General features: G+C 41.2%; 1 protein-coding gene across 3 annotated transcripts in view; it reads right to left on the bottom strand.

The window, feature by feature from the left end:
- The window catches only part of LOC115466700 (sodium channel protein type 5 subunit alpha-like), an 858,490-nt gene that overhangs the window by 113,646 nt on the left and 724,377 nt on the right, over positions 1–20,467 (bottom strand). For 2 of the 3 annotated variants that reach the window (XM_030198143.1, XM_030198135.1), the window contains one exon: positions 16,869–16,991. The exons of the other annotated variant lie outside the window; for it this stretch is intronic. In XM_030198143.1, the coding sequence (XP_030054003.1) occupies positions 16,869–16,991 (123 nt within the window). The remainder of the gene's footprint in view (positions 1–16,868; positions 16,992–20,467) is intronic. 3 annotated transcript variants of the gene reach the window in all.

The raw sequence follows: 20,467 nt of genomic DNA, 5'->3' as shown, positions 1-20,467 counted from the left end.
ATACAATTCAAGCTCCTCCTCCTTACCTACAAATGCACTCAGGCCGCGGCTCCTCACTACCTCTCCACCCTCATCTTCCCCTATGTTCCTGCCCGCAACCTCCGCTCACAGGACAAAGCCCTTCTCTCAGTACCCTTCTCCACTACTGCCAACTCCAGGCTCCGCTCATTCTGCCTTGCCTCACCCTATGCCTGGAATAATCTTCCTTTACCCATACGCCAGGCCCCCTCCCTACCCATCTTCAAATCTATGCTTAAAACTCACCTCTTCAATGCTGCCTTCGGCGCCTAACCGCTCGAGAACTATAAAATACCCCAATCTATCCACCCTATCAGATTAACTGTTCACTCGTCCTCTAGATTGTTCACTTTTCCTTAATTTGTTCTCTTGTCTTTTAGATTGTAAGCTCTTTGAGCAGGGACTGTCCTTCTATGTTTGAATTGTACAGCGCTGCGTAACCCTAGTAGCGCTTTACAAATGATTGTTGTTGTTGTTGTTGTTGCTTGAAGACTTGAGAGTCAGTCTGGTGCCTCAGCTAGTGCAAGGTCCCTCAGATGTTGTCTCACACAGGTTTACTGAATGCCCTTAGACTTTGTGGAAAAGAATGCCTGCACAAATTCCCTTGATGGCAGAAAAAAAAAGCTGAATTGATCATATATCAAAAAAGGGAGAGCGAGTTGTCTTTATCTGCATGTGAAGGTCCTATGGCATTTCCTTCATTATTATTTCATGTACTTCATTTTATATCCCAGCTTTCCAACAGAGTTTACAATACACAGACAATAATAAAAACAGAGACATAAGTATTGCCATACTGGGAATGACCAAAGGTCCATCAAGCCCAGCATCCTGTTTCCAACAGTGGCCAATCCAGGTCACAAATACCTGGCAAGATCCCAAAAACGTTCAATACATTTTATGTGGCTTATCCCAGAAATAAGCAGTGTATTTTCCCCAAGTCAATTTAATAATGGTCTGTGGACTTTTCCTTTAAGAAGCTGTCCAGGCCTTTTTAAAACCCCGCTAAGCTAACCACCTTCTCTGGCAACGAATTCCAGAGTTTAATTACAAGTTCAGTGAAGAAATATTTTCTCCGATTCGTATTACATTTACTACTTTGTAGCTTCATCGCATGCTCCCTAGTCCTAGCATTTTTTGAAAGAGTAAACAAACGATTCACATCTACCTGTTCCACTCCACTCATTATTTCATAGACCTCTATCATATCTCCCTTCAGCTGTCTTTTCTACAAGCTGAAGAGCCCTAGCCACTTCAGTCTTTCCTCATAGGGAAGTCGTCCCATTCCCTTTATCATTTTCGTCACCCTTCTCTGTACCTTTTCTAATTCCACTATCTTTTTTGAGATGCGGTGACCAGAACTGAACACGATATTCGAGGTACGGTTGCAAAATGGACCAATACAAAGGCATTATAATGTCCTCAATTTTGTTTTCCATTCCTTTCCTAATAATACCTAACATTCTATTTGCTTTCTTAGTCGCCGCCACAGCACACTGGATTTCAGAAGGAAACAGGCTGGATTTAGGAAAGCGTAGACTTCAGAGGGAAAAGGAGTAAAAATTATTAGACTTAGAGAAAGAGAGAAAACAAATAGCACACACAAGACTCATATACAGAGGGGTTATGCATTGACTGAGCTCGTGAGTCAGAATAAAGTTAGGCTGTCTAGTATGAGGAAAGGCTAAAGAGGTTAGGGTTCTTCAGCTTGGAAAAGAGACTGATGAAGTGGCCTAGTGGTTAGGGTGGTGGACTTTGGTCCTGAGGAACTGAGTTCAATTTCCAGCACAGGCAGCTCCTTGTGACTCTGGGCAAGTCACTTAACCCTCCATTGCCTGCCGCATTGAGCCTGCCATGAGTGGGAAAGCGCGGGGTACAAATGTAACAAAAAAAAATGAGAGGAGATATGATTGAGATCTGCAAAATCCTGAATGGTGTAGAATGAGTAGAAGTAAATCAATTTTTTACTCGTTCCAAACGTACAAAGACTAGGGCACACTCAAGGAAGTTACATGGAAATACTTTTAAAACAAATAGGAGGAAATATTTTTTCACTCGACGAACAGTTAAGCTCTGGAACTCTTTGCCGAAGGATGTTGTAACAGCGGTTAGTGTATCTGGGTTTTAAAAAGGTTTGGACAAATTGCTGGAGGGAAAGTCCATAGTCTGCTATAGAGACAGACATGGGAAGCAACTGCTTGCTCTGGAATTTGCCAAATGTTGCCACGATTTGGGTTTCTGCCAGGTACTTGTGACCTGGCTTGGCCAATGTTTGGAAAACAGGATACTGGGCTAGATGGACCATTGGTCTGACACAGTATGGCTACTCTTATGTTCTAATGAAAACGAAAAAAAAAACCACTGCCAATGTTAGTGCTACTTTACCCCTCTCCTGGTGCTTCAGGGTCTTTCTGCCAACATTTATGCTGCTTTCCCCCTATTCCAGTCATCCCTATTCCCATAACTACTACTTATCATTTCTAAAGCGTTACTAGACGTATGCAGCGCTGTACACTTGAACATGAAGAGACAGTCCCTGCTCGACAGAACTTACAATCTAATTAGGACAGACAAACAGGACAAACAAGAGACAAGGGAATATTAAAGTGAGGATGATAAAATAAGGGCTCTGAACAAGTGAATGAGGGTTAGGAGTTAAAAGCAGCTTCAAAAAGGTGGGCTTTTAGCTTAGATTTGAAGATGGCCAGAGATGGAGCTTGACGTACCAGCTCAGGAAGTCTATTCCAGGCATATGGTGCAGCAAGATAAAAGGAACGGAGTCTGGAGTTAGCAGTGGAGGAGAAGGGTGCAGATAAGAGAGATTTACCCAGTGAACGGAGTTCCCGGGGAGGAATGTAGGAAAAGATGAGAGTGGAGAGGTACTGAGGAGCTGCAGAGTGGATGCACTTATAGGTCAATAAGAGGAGTTTGAACTGTATGCAGAAAGGGATCGGAAGCCAGTGAAGTGACTTCAGGAGAGGGCTGATGTGAGCATATCGGCTCTGGCGGAAAATGAGACGTGCCGCGGAATTCTGAACAGATTGAAGGGGGGACAGATGGCTAAGTGGGAGGCCAGTGAGGAGCAGGTTGCAGTAATCTAGGCGAGAGGTAATAAGAGTGTGGATGAGGGTGCGTGTGGTGTGCTCAGAGAGGAAAGGGCGAATTTTGTTGATGTAACCAGTCTGAGTGACTACCTTCTCTTCCGCAGGGCTTTAAAAATGCATCTGTTTACAAAATCATTCTCTACAAGAACTATGTAGGACTACAACCCCTGCAAATATACAATCGTGGAATCTGGTTGGACCCATTCTTCTGTAATGTTCTATGTAAAGTGTATTTTCTTTCTTTCTTGCACTCTTGCTCTTCAATTCTAATTTGTCTTTGATACCACGCAGAGATCTCTCTCTGGTTTTGTAAGCCACATTGAGCCTGCATGTTTATGGGGGTAATGTGGGGTATAAATACTTTGATAAAAAAATAAATAAATTCCAGTCACTGTTCCCTCTAAGCTGAGTGGGAGTCCTCCACCTACAGTCCTGCCAGTGAGGAGTGCTGTTTAACTATCACATCAAACTTCTACATCAAATAATCTTACAGGAACAGACCTAATGTAAAATGTAAAAGTTTGAATTTGTGTGTGGAGGGTGACAGTAGGCACACTTCAGTTCCTGTGGATTCCAATTCACTTTTCAGGATTGTCCTAATGAATACACATGAGTAAAGCAGCAAGCATACAAATCCATCTCATGCATGTGTAATAGAGATATCCTGAAACCCAAGTGGATTGGCATGCACAAAGACTGGAATTTGCTTACTTCTGCTAATTATAGAGACACCATGCACACAATTGTGTTCCTTCATGTAGATGGTCTTTATCAAACTAAGCAATTAGTAATTAAAGTTACTAGAAGGAAAGCGGGGCAAATCTGCTTTTTTTTAACAGCATTTGATTACCATTTTTGGTAATGACTGTTTACGGCATTGGATAAGAATAGGCATGAATCCAAGTTTAGAAATAGCAGCTTGACTTGCTTGTTTACTAACATTGAAGCATAAGTTTTAGCCAAGGCTTATCCAGCATGCACTTTTGTGCTGTAGTGAAGTAGTAAATCTGAAATTTCCTTATAACACCTTCAGCTGTTTGTTCCCACTAGCAAAAATTCAAGCGTTATCTCCCAGATTTTTGAGCATGCAGGGCAGCTGCAGGTGCAAATTAATGAGTTAATGTGGTGTCAACAATCAATAATTTATTTATTTGCTGCATTTGTATCCCACATTTTCCCACACATTTGTAGGCTCAATGTGGCTTACATTATGCCACCATGGCGATAACCATTAACGGAATGATAAGTACAGAGAAGAGTTACAATTAAGGTATACAAGAATATCAAGCAAATTAAATGTTAAAGATAAAATATCAAGTGAATTAGAAGTAAATAAATAAATAAATAATTCATAACAGGTATATAAGAGCAAGGACAAGGTAAAACGTTCAATAATGTCAATGTAATTAAAGTAACCAGATTAAAGGAATCAATGCTGGTTTGTTCTGGTGCATTTTTGATGTCAAGTCTTTTATGAAGGATTCTTGTTTAAGTCTCTTTGAATAAGTTTGTCTTTAATAACTTCCGGAAGGTTAGTAGATCATGCGTTGTCTTTATGGCATTCGGTAGTGTGTTCCACAGCTGCGTGCAGAGGTAGGAAAAACTAGACGCATATATTGATTTGTATTTATGTCCTCTGCGATTGGGGTAATGGAGGTTTAAGAAAGTTCGAGATGAACTTTTTGTATTTCTTTCTGGTAGATCTATGAGGTCTGACATATATGACAGGGCCTCTCCATGTATGACTCTATGAACCAGGATGCAGATCTTGAATGTAATTCGATCTTTTAGTGGGAGCCAGTGTGAATGTAATTCGATCTTTTAGTGGGAGCCAGTGTAATTTTTCTCTGAGGGGTTTGGCGCTTTCATATTTCGCTTTTCCAAATATGAGTCTAGCTGCACTGCTTTGAGCTGTCTGGAGTCTCTTAATAGTTTGTGCTTTGCATCCGGCATAGATGGAATTACAATAGTCCAGATGGCTTAATACCAGTGATTGCACCAAAGTGCGGAATACCTCTCTTGGGAAGAAAGGTTTCACTCTTAAGTTTCCACATTGCATGGAACATCTTCTTTGTTACATTTTTCACGTGGCTGTCTAGGGTAAGGTTTCAGTCAATTGTAACTCCTAGGAGTTTCAGTGTGTCCGCAACAGGAAGACTGTGGTTTAGTGTTTTTATATTGGTATAATTGGTTTTATTATACTGCGATGAAAGGATAAGGCATTGTGTCTTTTCTGCATTGAGCTTTAGTTGGAATGCATCCGCCCATGAGTTCATTATTTGGAAGCTTTGGTTGGTTTTATCTGTGATTTCTGATAAATCATTTTTAAACGGGATATATATCGTAACATCATCAGCATAGATATATGGGTTTAGGGCTTGGTTGGATAGTGACTTGGCTAATGGTAGCATCATTAAGTTAAATAGAATCGGTGAAAGCGGCGATCCCTGAGGCACTCCACATTCAAGTCTCCATGGTGATGATATAATCGACTTTGATATCACTTGGTATGTTCTTGCAGTTAGGAAGCTTCAAAGCCAATTCAGTACATTTTCTCCGATTTCGAAGTATTCTAGAATGTTCAGTAAAATATCATGGCTAACCATGTCAAACGTGCTGGACATGTCAAATTGTAAGAGGAGAACATTATTGCCAGCTGCAATTATTTGTTTGAATTTGGTTAGGAGTGTTATAAGTACTGTTTCGGTACTATGATTAGCTCGGAATCCAGACTGGGATGAATGTAGGACTGAGAAATTGTTCAAATAGTCGGTGAGTTGTTTAGTAACTAGACGTTCCATTAACTTAACTACAAGGGGGATGGATGCAACTGGGCGATAATTGGTTGTATCATTTAATTTTTTTTCTTTAGGTCTTTGGGAATTGGTGTAAGTAGTATATTGCCTTTATCCTGAGAAAAATCCATGTTGAAGCATGTAATTTAAGTAGGAGGTGAGATCTGTTATGAAACGTTGAGGAGCTGATTTTATTAAGTAACTGGGGCATGCGTCTAATTTGCAATGGGACTTGGTGAATTTGTTGATCACTTGGGTGACTGTTTCCTCCTTCAGTAAGTTGAAATTTGTCCATATTCGGTCTGCTGGATATTCATCAATAGTTGGGTCCAAACAGTTAATGAATTCTTCATATTCAGTAGAGTTAGTAGGTAATGTAGATCGTAATTTAATAATTTTCTCATTGAAGTAAGTGGCTAGATCATTTGCTGATGGGGTATCTGTATTAGTTGAGGTAACCGGTAAGGTGTGTTAATTGGAGTTAACTGGCATCAATTTGGATTTGCACATGCACCTGGCCTAGAAGCTATTCTTCAACATCTGCAAACAACTCAAAAGGGAGTGTGGACATGGGAGGAACATAAGCAAGTCAGGCACATTCCCAGAAATTAGGTGCAATGTTGTAGAATCCTTGGATTTGAATACCCAACCACCATCAGTTGGGCATGAGGATTTTACACCAGATTTCAGAAGGGTAAGTCCTCATGCCCAAAGTTGGGCATGGGAATCTATTCTAAGCACTATTCTATTAAGGTCACTTGATACCTAACTTTGGGTGCCATTTACTAAATTCAGTCCTACGGGCTAGATTCTATATAAGGCACCTACAAAATCCGCGTGGTAAACATTTCTGTCTTAGTGTATTCTATAAGCGGCACCTAGATTTAAGCACAGTATATAGAATATGATTAGTTGATATCCCGAAAACTACGTACCTCCATTTACACCAACGAAAATGTGGAATAAATCTCTGCGCATAGATTTATGTGCACTGGGCCACATTCTATAACTACGGGTGTAAATTTTGGAACATCCATGAAATGCCCATTTCCACATCCATAACAATGCCTCTTTTGAACTGTGTGCATTAGAATTTAGATGCAGTTTTTTTTTATTTGTACCCTGCGCTTTCCCACTCATGGCAGGCTCAATGCGGCTTAGGTACTTATTTGTACCTGGGGCAATGGAAGGTTAAGTGACTTGCCCAGAGTCACAAGGAGCTGCCTGTGCCTGAGGTGGGAATTGAACTCTGTTCCTCAGTTCCCCAGGACCAAAGTCCACCACCCTAACCACTAGGCCACTCCTCCACCTCACAGGATATACATATTTAGATTTTTAAGGCTCTTCCCATATCCTTTGTGATGAAGACCACTGACTATTTAAGCATCAAACTTTTCTCTAAAGACTAGGTATAATTTTGGAAATTTTATTTGACAGTTCCCAAGTGACGTTTTTCTCACAAGTGTAACAGGTAGTGGAGGTATGGGCCTGGGTCCACCTGTCTGAAGTGCACTAAACTACTCCAGGGACCTGCATGCTGCTGTCATGGACCTGAGTATGGCATCTGAGGCTGGCAAGTAATGTTCTTCAACACAACCTTTGGGGGGGGGGGGTGGGAGGGGGTTAGTGACCACTGGGGGAGTAAGGGGAGGTCATTCCTGATTCCTTGCAGTGGTCATCTGACCATTTGGGGCACCTTTTTGTGCCTTATTCATAAGAAAAACAGGTCTAGCTCAAAACGTCCTAGTACTGGACATTTTTGCTTTGTTCCATTATGGCTCAAAGACATCCATGGCTCAAAGAGAGGAGGAGTGGCCTAGTGGTTAGGGTGGTGGACTTTGGTCCTGAGGAACTGAGTTCAATTCCCACTTCAGGCACAGGCAGCTCCTTGTGACTCTGGGCAAGTCACTTAACCCTCCATTGCCCCATGTAAGCCGCATTGAGCCTGCCATAAGTGAGAAAGCGCAGGGTACAAATGTAACAAAAAAAAAAAGTCTTAGGAACACCCAAGTACCACCTTGAACATCCCCCCTGATACAACCCCTTGAGATTTGGATGTCCTTCCGAAAGACTTCTGAGAAAGACATCCAAAATGCAGTTTCAATTATAACAATTTGGATGTTTCTGTGAAATGGACTTCCAAGTGCCAATTTATTTCACTTTTTGGACATCCATCTCTTTCGAAAATGAGTCTGTAGGTCATATTACATAAAATGGGACCTGTGCTAAAACAGCATAAGTTACTGGTAAAAGAATATATCTTAGAGATAGACCATAGTGATCAAGAATGGGCTGGATTCAGTAAATGATGCCAAAACGAAGGTGCCAACAAATTCAGCACTTAGGGTCAGATTCTATACATGGTGCCTAAAAAAATCCACATGGTAAACATTTCTGCCTAAGCATATTCTACAAGGGATGCCTAGATTTAGGCACAGTGTATATATTACACTTAGTTGATATCTCAGCGCTTAAAACTATGCATGTCCATTTACATCAAATGAAAGCATGGTGTAAATCCCTGCAAGTAGATTTACGCATACTGGGCCACATTCTTCAACAATGGGCATAAATTTTGGAATGCCCATGAAACACCCATTTCCCTGCCCATAGCCATGCCCCATTGAGCTGCGTGCTGTAGAATTTAGGCGCAGTTCATTACAGAATCCGAGTTATGTGCATAAATTATATTTATTGTCAACTAGTGCTCATTATTGCTTGTTACGTGATGTTAAATACGCTGATTGACTTAAGCCAATTAAGTTAAGCGAGTTGTTATAGAATACGCCTGGATTTTGGCGTGGATCTCTAGGCGTGCTATATGGAATCTGACCCTTAGTGCTATTCTATAAAGGGTACGTGACATACAGAATAGTGTTTAGCAAGGATCCTACGCTTAACTTTTGGGTGCCAGACTTATGCCTGCAAAAACTCAGTGTAAATGCTGGATACCAAGTTAGGCGCGGTCAAGCAGTAGTCTGTTATTCCGTATGCAAGTTTTCGGAATGCCCCTGATATGTCCATGGCCACATCCTCTTTTGAGATACACATCATGGACGTTAGGAACCATGCATCATAGAAAAGTGTGCAGCCAGATGCATGTGCAAAGTTTAAAGAATGTCAATTAACACCAATAAGTCATTGTTAGCACCCAATTATTGATGGTTCAGTTCATTATTTATACGTGCATCTCGGAAGCATGCACAACTTTAGGCCTTATATGCAGAATCCAGGGGTATGCCCCTAACTCACCTATCTATATTTCTAAAGATTTTATTAATTTATCACTGCGCTGCGTACGTCTAGTAGCGCTATAGAAATGATAAGTAGTAGTAGCAGTAGTAGTCTATCCTCTTGACTATTACTTTAAGTTCAGTAGCTTGATGGGTAATTATCACCAAGAGCCATCAGCAGAAGCAATTAAATTATTTTCCACATTGAAAATAAGGAATTTTACAGCTGAAGACAAGACATTTCACAAAGACACTGCCAACATATATGTATAGAACCCAAACATACTTTGGGGAACCACCAAAACAGACACATCCAGACTAGAACTGCATAACCCATACTCTGTACTGAGGGTTACACCAGCATATCTGGCTGAAATTCATTGTAAGATCATAACCCCCTATGCAATTCAGCCAGCAACAGCAGTTGAAATCCCACTCAAGTTTAATGGTCTTTCAGCAACCAACTGGTTTAAAAACCAAAGACTAAAATAAGTTCTATTTCCACGGCTAGCACAGGCAACTAGGTCATAGAATTTCTGTCAGATTGCATCCTACTTTACTGTTTCAGGACATGGCACAATTATCTTTGTCCATATACAAGCACTGCATACTGACATTTCTCCTGCCCATTTGTATTTACCATGCAATCTAGAATATGAAAATAATTTAGAGGATGTTTTTACTTGTTCTTTACCTTTCTTTTTCAAGTGTTTCGAACCCAGAAATATAAAGAATTCCTACTCCACCAGGAGACCTTCATCCCCCTTTAAAGATAAGGTAAAGAGGCATAGAGCAATCTGAGGAATCTAGTTATCAAAATGTAATATTTTTTCCCATTTGAGTTCTTCAAGTGGCTCTTATTACAATCCATTAGCAGAACATACACAATCCTTGTGCTTCAACAAGGATATACAAGGTTCCTACAGGAAATCATCCCATGATGCTCTAGGGCTGCTAATCAGGTTTTCAAGGTTCCACAATGAATATACATGAGGTAGATTTGTATGCACTGATGCCAATGTAGGTAGATCTCTCACATGTGTATTCATTATTAAACTCCTGAAAACCAGACTGGCTGGGTGTACCTCAAAGACGAGGTTGAGAACCACAGTTATAGGGATGACTTCTTTCAGGGATCCTTTTACAAAGTCGTGGTAAAAAGTGGCCTGAGGTAGTGTAGGCATGTCTTTTTGGTGTGTACAGAGCCACGTTTTACTATGACTGGGAAAAAGCCCATTTTTTTAATGGGCCAGGAAATAGGCGTGTGTGAAAATTAAAAGTACCACCACCAGCCATTGGTCTAGCAGTAAGGGCTCATGTGCTACCCATGTGGTAACCATGCAGCATGCGCCAACATGGCCACGCTGCCAATTTCCACCAGGCACGCCTCCCATGGTAGAAAATAGAAAAATATTTTCTACCACTGGATTCGGCACGCGTCAATCTCAGAATTAACACCAGGCACACACGCTACCTCGGCAGCAGTGCTGATTTGGTTCATGCTACCCGCATGTTAGCCTTCACATGGCTTTGTAAAAGGGCCCCTCAGTAAATTGCAAAACATCTGCCAAGAGTACCATGAACATTAGTCATAAGCAAGAGGGTAATTTTATAAAACATTGCCTAGATTAAGAGAGTAAAAGGCACCTATTTTATAAACTCATATACACACCTATGTGAATTTATAAAATATTAACACAAATTCTGCAGAAATTACAGGTACAATGCACTGATGTACACTTATACCTGCTCAGGTATACTTGCATGCAATATGCATAATTTTGCATATTTTATAAACTAGAAAAGGCAGTTCTATATGCTAGCACCTAAATTTAGGCATCAAGGGGTGAATTGTATATATATGGCACTTAAAAACTGGTGTCGAAAAAAACGCTTAAGCGGTATTCCTTATAGAATAATGTGTAAGTGGAGAGGGCATGCATAAATTTAGGCGCTACCAATTGCACCAACGAAAAAGTGGTGCAAATGTCCATGCCTACATTTATGTGTGGAGCACCTATATTCTATAATTATGTGAGTAACTCAAAACCATGTTCCCAATCTGCCCCAAACCCATAATTCTCCCATTTCCATGCCCCCTTTTTCGGACCACATGTAAGTTTTAGGCGCAGATACTGCAGCTAAACTTACATGCATACATCCCAATTAAAAAGCCAATTATAGGCACTAATTGGCTGGTTATTCTATTAAGTTGCATGTGGAAATTGGGGGGGGGGGGGGGGGGCGCTTAAATTTGTGTGTGCAATGTTTGACAACTTTTATAGAATCAGAGGGTAATAATGCATCTGTGTTATACAATAGTAGTGTTACACGCATGATTGGAACCAATAATTGGCAGTTAAATGCTTAAGTGCTACACGCTATTCTATAAACAGTGCACCTAAATCACTTAGCAGGGGGACTGACATGTGGGCAGAGCATGGACATGTTACCAAGTAACTTGTGCAATTTATCGAATACTACTAGCTGCGTGCATTGCATGGCACATTTAGGCATGCCCACTCACCTCAGCCATTGACCTGTTGAAAGTAGGCATGCCTAATATTGATGTGACAATCCAGCTTATTTTCGAAGAAGATCGTCGGCCATCTTCCGACACAAATCGACACAAATCGGGAGATGGCCGGCAATCTCCTGAACCCGTCCAAATCGGTATAATCGAAAGCCGATTTTGGCTGGCGCCAACTGCTTTCCGTCGCGGAGCCAGCCAGACTTCAAGGCAGGTTACAGAAGGCGGGGCAGGGGCGTGGTTATGAGATGGCCGGCTTCACCCGATAATGGAAAAAAGATGGCCGGCTCTGACGAGCATTTCGCCACCTATACTTGGTCCATTTATTTTTAGGACCAAGTCTCAAAAAAGTGCCCCAATTGACCAGATGACCACCGGAGGGAATCGGGGATCACCTCCCCTTACTCCCCCCCCAGTAGTCACCAACCCTCCCACCCCAAAAAAACTAAAAAAAAAAAATTTTTTTGCCAACCTCAAATGTCATACCCAGCTCCCTGACAGCAGTATGCAGGTACAAATGTGGCTGGTGCTTATTTGGTGCTGTGGAGAAAAACCCTCAGAAACCGGAGGCAAACTGCCTGAGGTTTTGAGCGTGGTTATTGGCTGTGAGCTTGAATTGTAACACACGCTCAGGTTCTATCATAGGGTAAAAAACTCCACAAGCTTTGAGTAAAGCTAAGTGTTAATTTCCTTATCGTGCTGTTGATTTAAAGGGTTGGTTTCAGAAGGAGACCCCAAGAGTTATTGATTCATTTGAAATTTAAATTGATTTGAGGCTTGAGTTTAATGCCGGAGCTTGTGGAGTTTTTTTTACCCTATGATAGAACCTGAGCATGTGTTACAATTCAAGCTCACAGCCGATAACCACGCTCAAAACCTCAGGCAGTTTGCCTCCGGTTTCTGAGGGTTTTTCTCCACAGCACCAAATAAGCACCAGTCACATTTGTAGCTAGAGGTTCTTTTGATTTCAGTATTAGGTTACATTGCTCCAACTCTAGCAACACTAATGACATTTCTAGTTTATTCTCTCGAGCAGTATGCAGGTCCCTGGAGCAGTATTTAGTGGGTGCAGTGCACTTCAGGCAGGTGGACCCAAGCCCATCCCCCCTACCTGTTATATTTGTGGTGGTAAATGTTGAGCCCCCCAAAACCCACTGTACCCACAAGTAGGTGGCCCCCCTTCATCCCTAAGGGCTATGATAGTGGTGTAGAGTTGTGGAGAGTGGGTTTTGGGAGGGATTTGGGGGGCTCAGCACACAAGGTAAGGGAGGTATGGATCTGGGAATAATTTTTGAAGTCCACTGCAGTGCCCCCTAGGGTGCCCGGTTGGTGTCCTGACATATCAGGGGGGGCCAGTGTACTACAAATGCTGGCTCCTCCCACGACCAAATGCCTTGCATTTGGCTGGGTTTGAGATCTCCGGCATTAGTTTCCATTATCGCCGGAAACCGATGCCGGCCATCTCTAAAGCTGGCCCAAATGCCAACATTTGGCTGGCTCCAACCGTATTATCGAAACAAAAGATAGCCGGATATCTTTTTCAATAATACGGTTCTGCCATCACTTTACGGCGCTGGTCATATAGATGGCCGGCGCCGTTCGATTATGCCCCTCAATATGGTTTTGTACTAATATTCTATAACACCTTAGGTGCACCCTTAAGCCATTATAGAATTGGTACTAAGCGTGCTGTTTGTGGTGCCTGAAATGAGGCATCAGCTTATAAAACTGCCAGCTTATATGTGTACATTGTGCCTCTAGCCATGCTCCATCCAAATTCTACCCTAGAACATGCCTATAAGTCACTTAACCCTCCATTGCCCCTGGTACAAAATAAGTACTTGAATATATGTAAACCGCTTTGAATGTAGTTGCAAAAACCTCAGAAAGGCAGTATATCAAGTCCCATTTCCCTTTCCCTATTTGGGTTCTACATGGAATGTTGAAACTATTTGTAGATTCTAGATGGAATGTTGCTACTATTGAGAATCTGTTGCTACTATTTGAGATTCTACATGGAATGTTAATGTTGCTATTCCACTAGCAACATTCCATGTAGAAGCCTGCCCTTGCAGATTAGCAATGCGGCCGCGCAGGCTTCTGTTTCTGTGAGTCTGACGTCCTGCACGTACGTGCAGGACGTCAGACTCACAGAAACAGAAGCCTGCGCGGCCGCGTTGCCGATCTGCAAGGGCAGGCTTCTACATGGAATGTCGCTAGTGGAGGAGTAGCCTAGTGGTTAGTGCAATGGACTTTGATCCTGGGGAACGGAGTTCGATCCCACTGCAGCTCCTTGTGACTCTGGGCAAGTCACCTAACCCTCTATTGCCCCTGGTACAAAATAAGTACCTGAATATATGTAAACCACTTTGAATGTAGTTGCAAAAACCTCAGAAAGGCAGTATATCAAGTCCCATTTCCCTTTCCCTATAACAGCTACACATTCTTTCAAGTGTAGGGTCAGTCTAGAAAGGGCATTATCCCCCTAATTCTATAAAACTCACCAAAAATTGTATGCACAATTTAAGGGGTTCTTTTACCAAGCTGCAGTACAAAGGGTCCTGCGGTAGCAGCCATTTTTCCTGTGTGCCAGGGCCCTTTTTACCATAGCAGGTAAAAAGCCCCCTCCCTAAAAAAAAGCCATGCCATAAGATAACCCCTTACCACGTGGCCATGTGCATTCCAGCCAGAACTACCGCTAGGCCAACAGTAGTTCCATTTTAGTGTGTGGTAAGCCCGCGGTGGACTTACTGACGCTTTGTAGAAGACCCCCTTATTGTGTGGCCATGCCGGGGGGGGGGGGGGGGGAGGCATGCGCTGGAGGCAGAACTACTGCCGGCAGCCCTATTGGGCTGACGGTAGTTCTGGGCTGACACACAGCAACCCTTTAGCAAAAGGGTCCCTAATTGAATAACGAGCTATTTAGCACTGATTGACCTAACAAGCAATTATTGGCACTAATTAGATTTAATTGGAATATATACACTTCAGTTTAGGCATGGGATTTGTGCTTAAGTTTCATGCGCAAGTTGAAAAAGGGAGCACAAAAATGAGAAAGTCATGGGTGAAATGGAGGGGGGGGGGGGAGGTGTTCCTAAAATTAACACGTTACAGAATAAAGGGGGAAAATGGCTAATTTAGATGCAAAGATTTGTACCACATTTCAGTTGGTGCACATGGCTGCACCTAAAGTTAGGCATGATCCCTGAGCATAAGTGCTATTTTATAAACCATGCCTAACTTTAAGCATGGTTTATAGAATAGCACTTTTTTAGTGTCATATATAGAATTCACCCCTATATGCCTATATATTGACATATATGCACAGAAATTACTCTTTAACATTATCCCCTATATGCCTCACTGTCCCTTTTATTTTAAAGGGCAAAGGAGGTCCTCCATTATTATAGACACATTTGGTAAAGCATTGATCATGGGATTATCACTGGATCGAACAACCTATAGAATTCCAAATCTGAACTCTGTTCAGTTTTTTTTTTTTCACTAGTTCTAATATAATGTATGATTATAGCACTGAACAACTTTGCATATAACAATAAAAAAGGGGTACGGCACAACAATAGAACACTAACTAAAAAGGAATATTTGGAAGAATGTGGGGTTCTGTGGATATGAGGCCAGTGCATTAAAGTGCACTAATGTTTTCACAAGCGTTAACACGCATTAAAGACGCTGTTAGTTAAGGTCAATTAACAGCAGTTTTAACACGCATGTTTATTAGCTCACATGTTTTAACATACAAATTTGGATGCAAAACAGCTCATTACCTGCTTACACACAGAAAATATAAACTACTGTAAGGGGTCCTTTTATAAAGGCATGCTAGTGTTTGTAGTGAGTGCGTTAAATATGCATGCGCTAAATGCTAGAGATGCCCATATAGTCCTTTGGGTGCCTCTAACATTTAGCACATGCTAAAAACACTACAGCGTCTTTGTAAAAGACCTCCTAAGTGAACAGAGATGCATTAATGGATAAAACATATTGGGTTGTTTAGATTTAATTTTTTTAAATATTTTTAATGTATGAGATTATTGGTCTTGTTTCATGAATTTTTTATATAAATGTTTGTCATTAGGATTAATATATATGTTTCTTGTAAGCTGGTGAGAATCACTGAGATGGAGCGGGGTATAAAACATTGTAAATAAATAAATAAATAAAGCGTAATTATACCTCTAAGAGGTACACATGATCTATCTGCAACCACACCCATTTTAAGATGCTATCTTTAATGCTACTAGATTAAGGAACAACTCATTTGTATGTCATTACCATGGGCTGTTTACAGAAGCTAATTAATATGCATTAATGTGTTAAATGTTAACAAACCTTTCTTCATTGACCTCTATGATAACCATAAACTTAACAAGAAGTCCTTCCCCTTTTTCCTTTTACTTGATTTTTATCTTGGGTCGGACCCTGCATTTTAGTAGCAATGACATTTGAAAATCTTCACTCTCATATTATTCCTTGCACTTTGAAAGGTGACGCACTATCATTTCGGTTCTGTGCACAACTTTCACTGCGCAGTGGATTAACTTTCTGCTCCAAAACATCTTTTATGGTTCTTTAAAAATATTTACAAGAAAATCATGCTAGCAACCCACTTTTTCTAATCAGCAAAAACCCACAGGTAAGTGCATGCGTGGATGAGAACGAATATGGTCGGGGAAAGTGAGGGAGGGGCAGGACCAGGAAGCCATGCAGGTGAGGACCACAAGCACAAAAGATCTAGCATTGTGTAACTAACCCTGGCATGCTGACTTAAAACTTTAATATTTCAGAGGAAAGTATCCATTGCTTTCATATGGTTTTTGATTCCTTTCTAATAGAAAGGACATGTTTTAGACAGGTAGTACAAAATTTTGACGACTGGGCACATGAAACTGGAGGCACCAGTCAGTTTTCTCATTGTACTCTATAGCAAGTGTAGATTGCAAATCTGATTCTACCCCCATCTGAAATGTTTTTATTGCTTACCGCTCCACTCTGTGGTGTGAGATTAAGTGAGGACAGAAATCCCACAACAAAGAGGAAGCAACCAGGGTGTGCAACAAGACCAACATGATTTGCTCGTTCATACAGCAAGTTCATCCATTTCATTTGCAGGTATAAAGGAAACAAATGAAATGTGGTCCTGACTCGTTGTTTCATTTTTTCTTACCCTCATCCCTTCAAATCGTGACAGTGCTCTTAATGGTCTCAGAGCCCTGAGGGTTCTAAGAGATTTAATGGGACCCAGTTCGGACATCTGGAATATATTAGCTATGAGGCTTATTAAAGACACCTGAATGGAGATACAAAGCAAGAGTCCAATCAATTAGCACTGTCCTACCAGTGTCTTCTCTTATGCCTTATTCCTGAAACAAAAGAAAACAGATTACCAAAATGAGAAAAAAAAAGCTGTTTGCTTAGGACAAAAATAATTAGTATAGCAGCAGGACAGGAAAAAATAAAGAGTCTTAGTTTTGGTATACATAATTCTAATTTAATATGAAAAATTGATACATGAATGATATAACTAATTTACCAACATAGATACCATCATATGGAAGCTGAGATCAAATATTAATATAGTCTATCCTTGGAGCAATGAACTAAATGAGGAGAGGCAGTGTCTGTAGCTCTGAAAATCTGTTGTTCCCGCTTTGAACATCTGTAGTATTTTATTAAATTTTGATCTTTTTTTAAAACATGTATTTCATTTTTTAATTGTTTATTTTCTTTTCCCAGAAATAAAAACTTAATATTTTGGCTGCTGTCTGCTGTTCCCGATATGCGTTGCTCTACTGACCATTGCTCCATGGATGGTCTGTATTTTGTGTTAGCTCAGCTCCACGGTTTTAATTTCACATTTGTTTTTAAATAAAAGCTGTTTAAATGGAAATGTAGATATTTTTCAGTTGAAATTTTTCTTCAGATTAATACTGCAATACTTTTGAAGGTTTTACAATTTAAGAACAAGTGCTAATACTATTTTGATTTCTGGTTTTTAATAAGGACATGTCTTTGATGATATTTTTGAATTATAAAATGTTTTTGAACGAATTATGCATACGGCTTAAGCTTATGACTCTTTCTTTTTTTTTTAGTTTTCAGGGGATATCCAGAGAGATCCAGAGGTCACCTACAAAAGGAGAAATTGACATTGATTAGTCACCTGCATAAATAAAATGGGCATTAGGAGAGACACATACACTTCACATACACTAAAAGTTACCCTTACCCTCATGCCTTCAAATCTGGACAAGGCTCGAAGAGGCCTCAATGCCCTCAGTGTTCTGAGAGATTTCATGGAGCTCAGTTGGTCATAACCAAGAGCTGATGCCATCAAGCAAACAACTGAAATCTGTGCAGATCAAATGGAATTCAGTATTACCATCTAGTTGAAATAAGAGGAGGCAAGGAGCACACTGGGTCCTGAACACAACAGAAATGATATCCATAGGCTGAATCTCATAGCATGGTGACATTCCCCAAAGAAACACTTCATACTTACTGATCCCGAAGCCTAAGAAATGGCTTCTCTTTTTGACATTGCTTTGTTTTCAAAAATGAGGGTTTCGTTTTTTTGTTTGTAGTGACTTTTGTCCTAATGCATTTTGAACAGGACCTGCTGTCACCTATCTCTGACCATGCCAGCATTCTTTAAGGGCCCAGGAAAGAAATATAAAAAGGTGGAAGTAGGTTGCGATAATGTGCTAAAGGCTGCATTTAGGGACTTATAGGGGGAAAGCGTGAAAAGTTTACAGGTTGGTTTGATTGCATATTCCACCAAATCTAACCTAACTTCTGAAAGGGAAAAATGACCACAGAAAGTCTGATTAAATAGAGTAGCCAGGTGGCTTGTTTGTATCCTTTTGTCTCTTCCGCAGTGCCTGCGTGTTCATGTGTGGGCAGTACCTATTACTATACTATTGAAACACAGTGCGGCAGCGGAATATGAGTGATAATGGATCACATGGTCACCGTGAAGCAGCTGAGGGGAGAGAGAGAAGAGAGCGACTTTGGCATAGCTGGCAGGGAACCCAAGCTGTTCCAATGGAGTGTGTTTGGAAGCTAGTAATAATGGTGGCCTTACACAGATGACAGAGCTGTAAGAGCTGGGGACAGACATAGCGACAAGGATAGGGGACAAGCCACCACAGGTGGGACCTGAAAGATAGACTTTTGTGCCTTATTGCCCTACTTTGCTGAAGCTTTAAATCCAGGGTCTAATTTGTTCATGGTCAATCAGACTGAAGAATGAGAAGTCTGTGGAATCATTTTGATCATTCCATACTAGCATACGGCTTTTCACTGTTGGGGAAAGACTGAATCAGAACATTTCTTTTTGGTGTACAACGAAATAAGTCCAACAGAGGAATCAAGGTCTTAAAACATGACTTGCAATTTCCCATTCGAAACGGCATTATAGCAGTTTACAGCACTTCTGGAGGATTAGTATATAAAAGGAGTAATAAAATTAGACAGGGTTAAGAAAATTGAAAGGTTGTTGGAGAATAGAATTCAATTAATGCATAACATTTAAGACATTGTTGGTTATGATATAACAAAAAGAAAAAGATCTAAGGAGACCTTTTACTAAAGGGTTGGTGCCCAGAAACAGGCTCGCCGCGCACCAATCCGGAACTATCACTGGGGTACCGCAGGAGCCTGGCTGTAGTTCTCACCCCCAGCATGTGCCATTTCCAGTGCTACAGTAATTTTTTAGATTTTTGTACCTCCGGAACTTAACCAGTGGTAATTGGGTAGCACCATATGCTGCCTGGTTAGCGTGGGAGCCCTTACTACCATCTCAATGGGTGGCGGTAAGAGCTCCCCACCGAAATGGCCATGCGGTAAGTGGCTCACTTACTGCATGGCCATTTCTTTTCCCCCAAAATGGCCAGCCTTTTACCCGCTGTGGTAAAAGGGGGCTTCAGTGCATGTCAAAAAGCACATGCTGATGCTAGCGTAGGCCCCCTTTCAACGCAGCTTAGTAAAAGGAGCCCTAAGACAAGCAATCCTAAAACTATAACACAAGCACAGAGTGGAGAAGTAGCCTAGAGAACTACAGAAGCTAGAGTTTACATTCTGGTATTGCTCCTTGAAACTGTGGGCAAATCACTTTACCTTCCACTGCCTCAGGTACAAAGTTACGGGGTCTTTTACAAAGACACTGTGGCACTTTTAGTGCACACTAATGATTAGCATGCACTAAACGCTAGAGACACCCATAGGAATATATGGGTGTCTCTAGCATTTAGCACGTTTATTGTTAGCACGCGCTAAAAATGTTAGTCTGCCTTTGTAAAAGGACCTCTTAGATTGTAAGCCCTCTAAGGACAGTGAAATGCCCACTATAGCTGAATGTAACTCACCTTGAGTTACCAATGAAAAGGAATGAGATAAATAATAATAATAATAATAATAAACACTATGGTACACATGAAGCTGCCAGTAGGTGTCACTGTTGAGTAATACTGGTATTCAGTCTTTCTTCTCTATGAGGCCCTTTTACTAAGCCGCCGTAGGTACTAGCATATGCCTACTACATGCCAAAAAGCACTGTCATGGGACATGCTGAGGCATCCCGCAGAAGTGTGTCGATCTACATGTGCTATTCCCATGCTAAAAAATAGTTTCTGTAACTTAGCGCTGCAGGCAGAGGGTAGGCATGCCATGCGCTAATCGGGTAGCATGGGCACGTTGCCATGCACTGCTCTATTAGTGCAGGATTAGCACAACAGCCCTTACTGCCTAGTTAGTAAATAGGTGTCG

This window comes from Microcaecilia unicolor, chromosome 1, assembly GCF_901765095.1.
Source record: "Microcaecilia unicolor chromosome 1, aMicUni1.1, whole genome shotgun sequence".
In the NCBI taxonomy this organism is placed as follows: Eukaryota; Metazoa; Chordata; class Amphibia; order Gymnophiona; family Siphonopidae; genus Microcaecilia; species Microcaecilia unicolor.
This window is presented reverse-complemented; position numbering and strand designations above follow the sequence as displayed.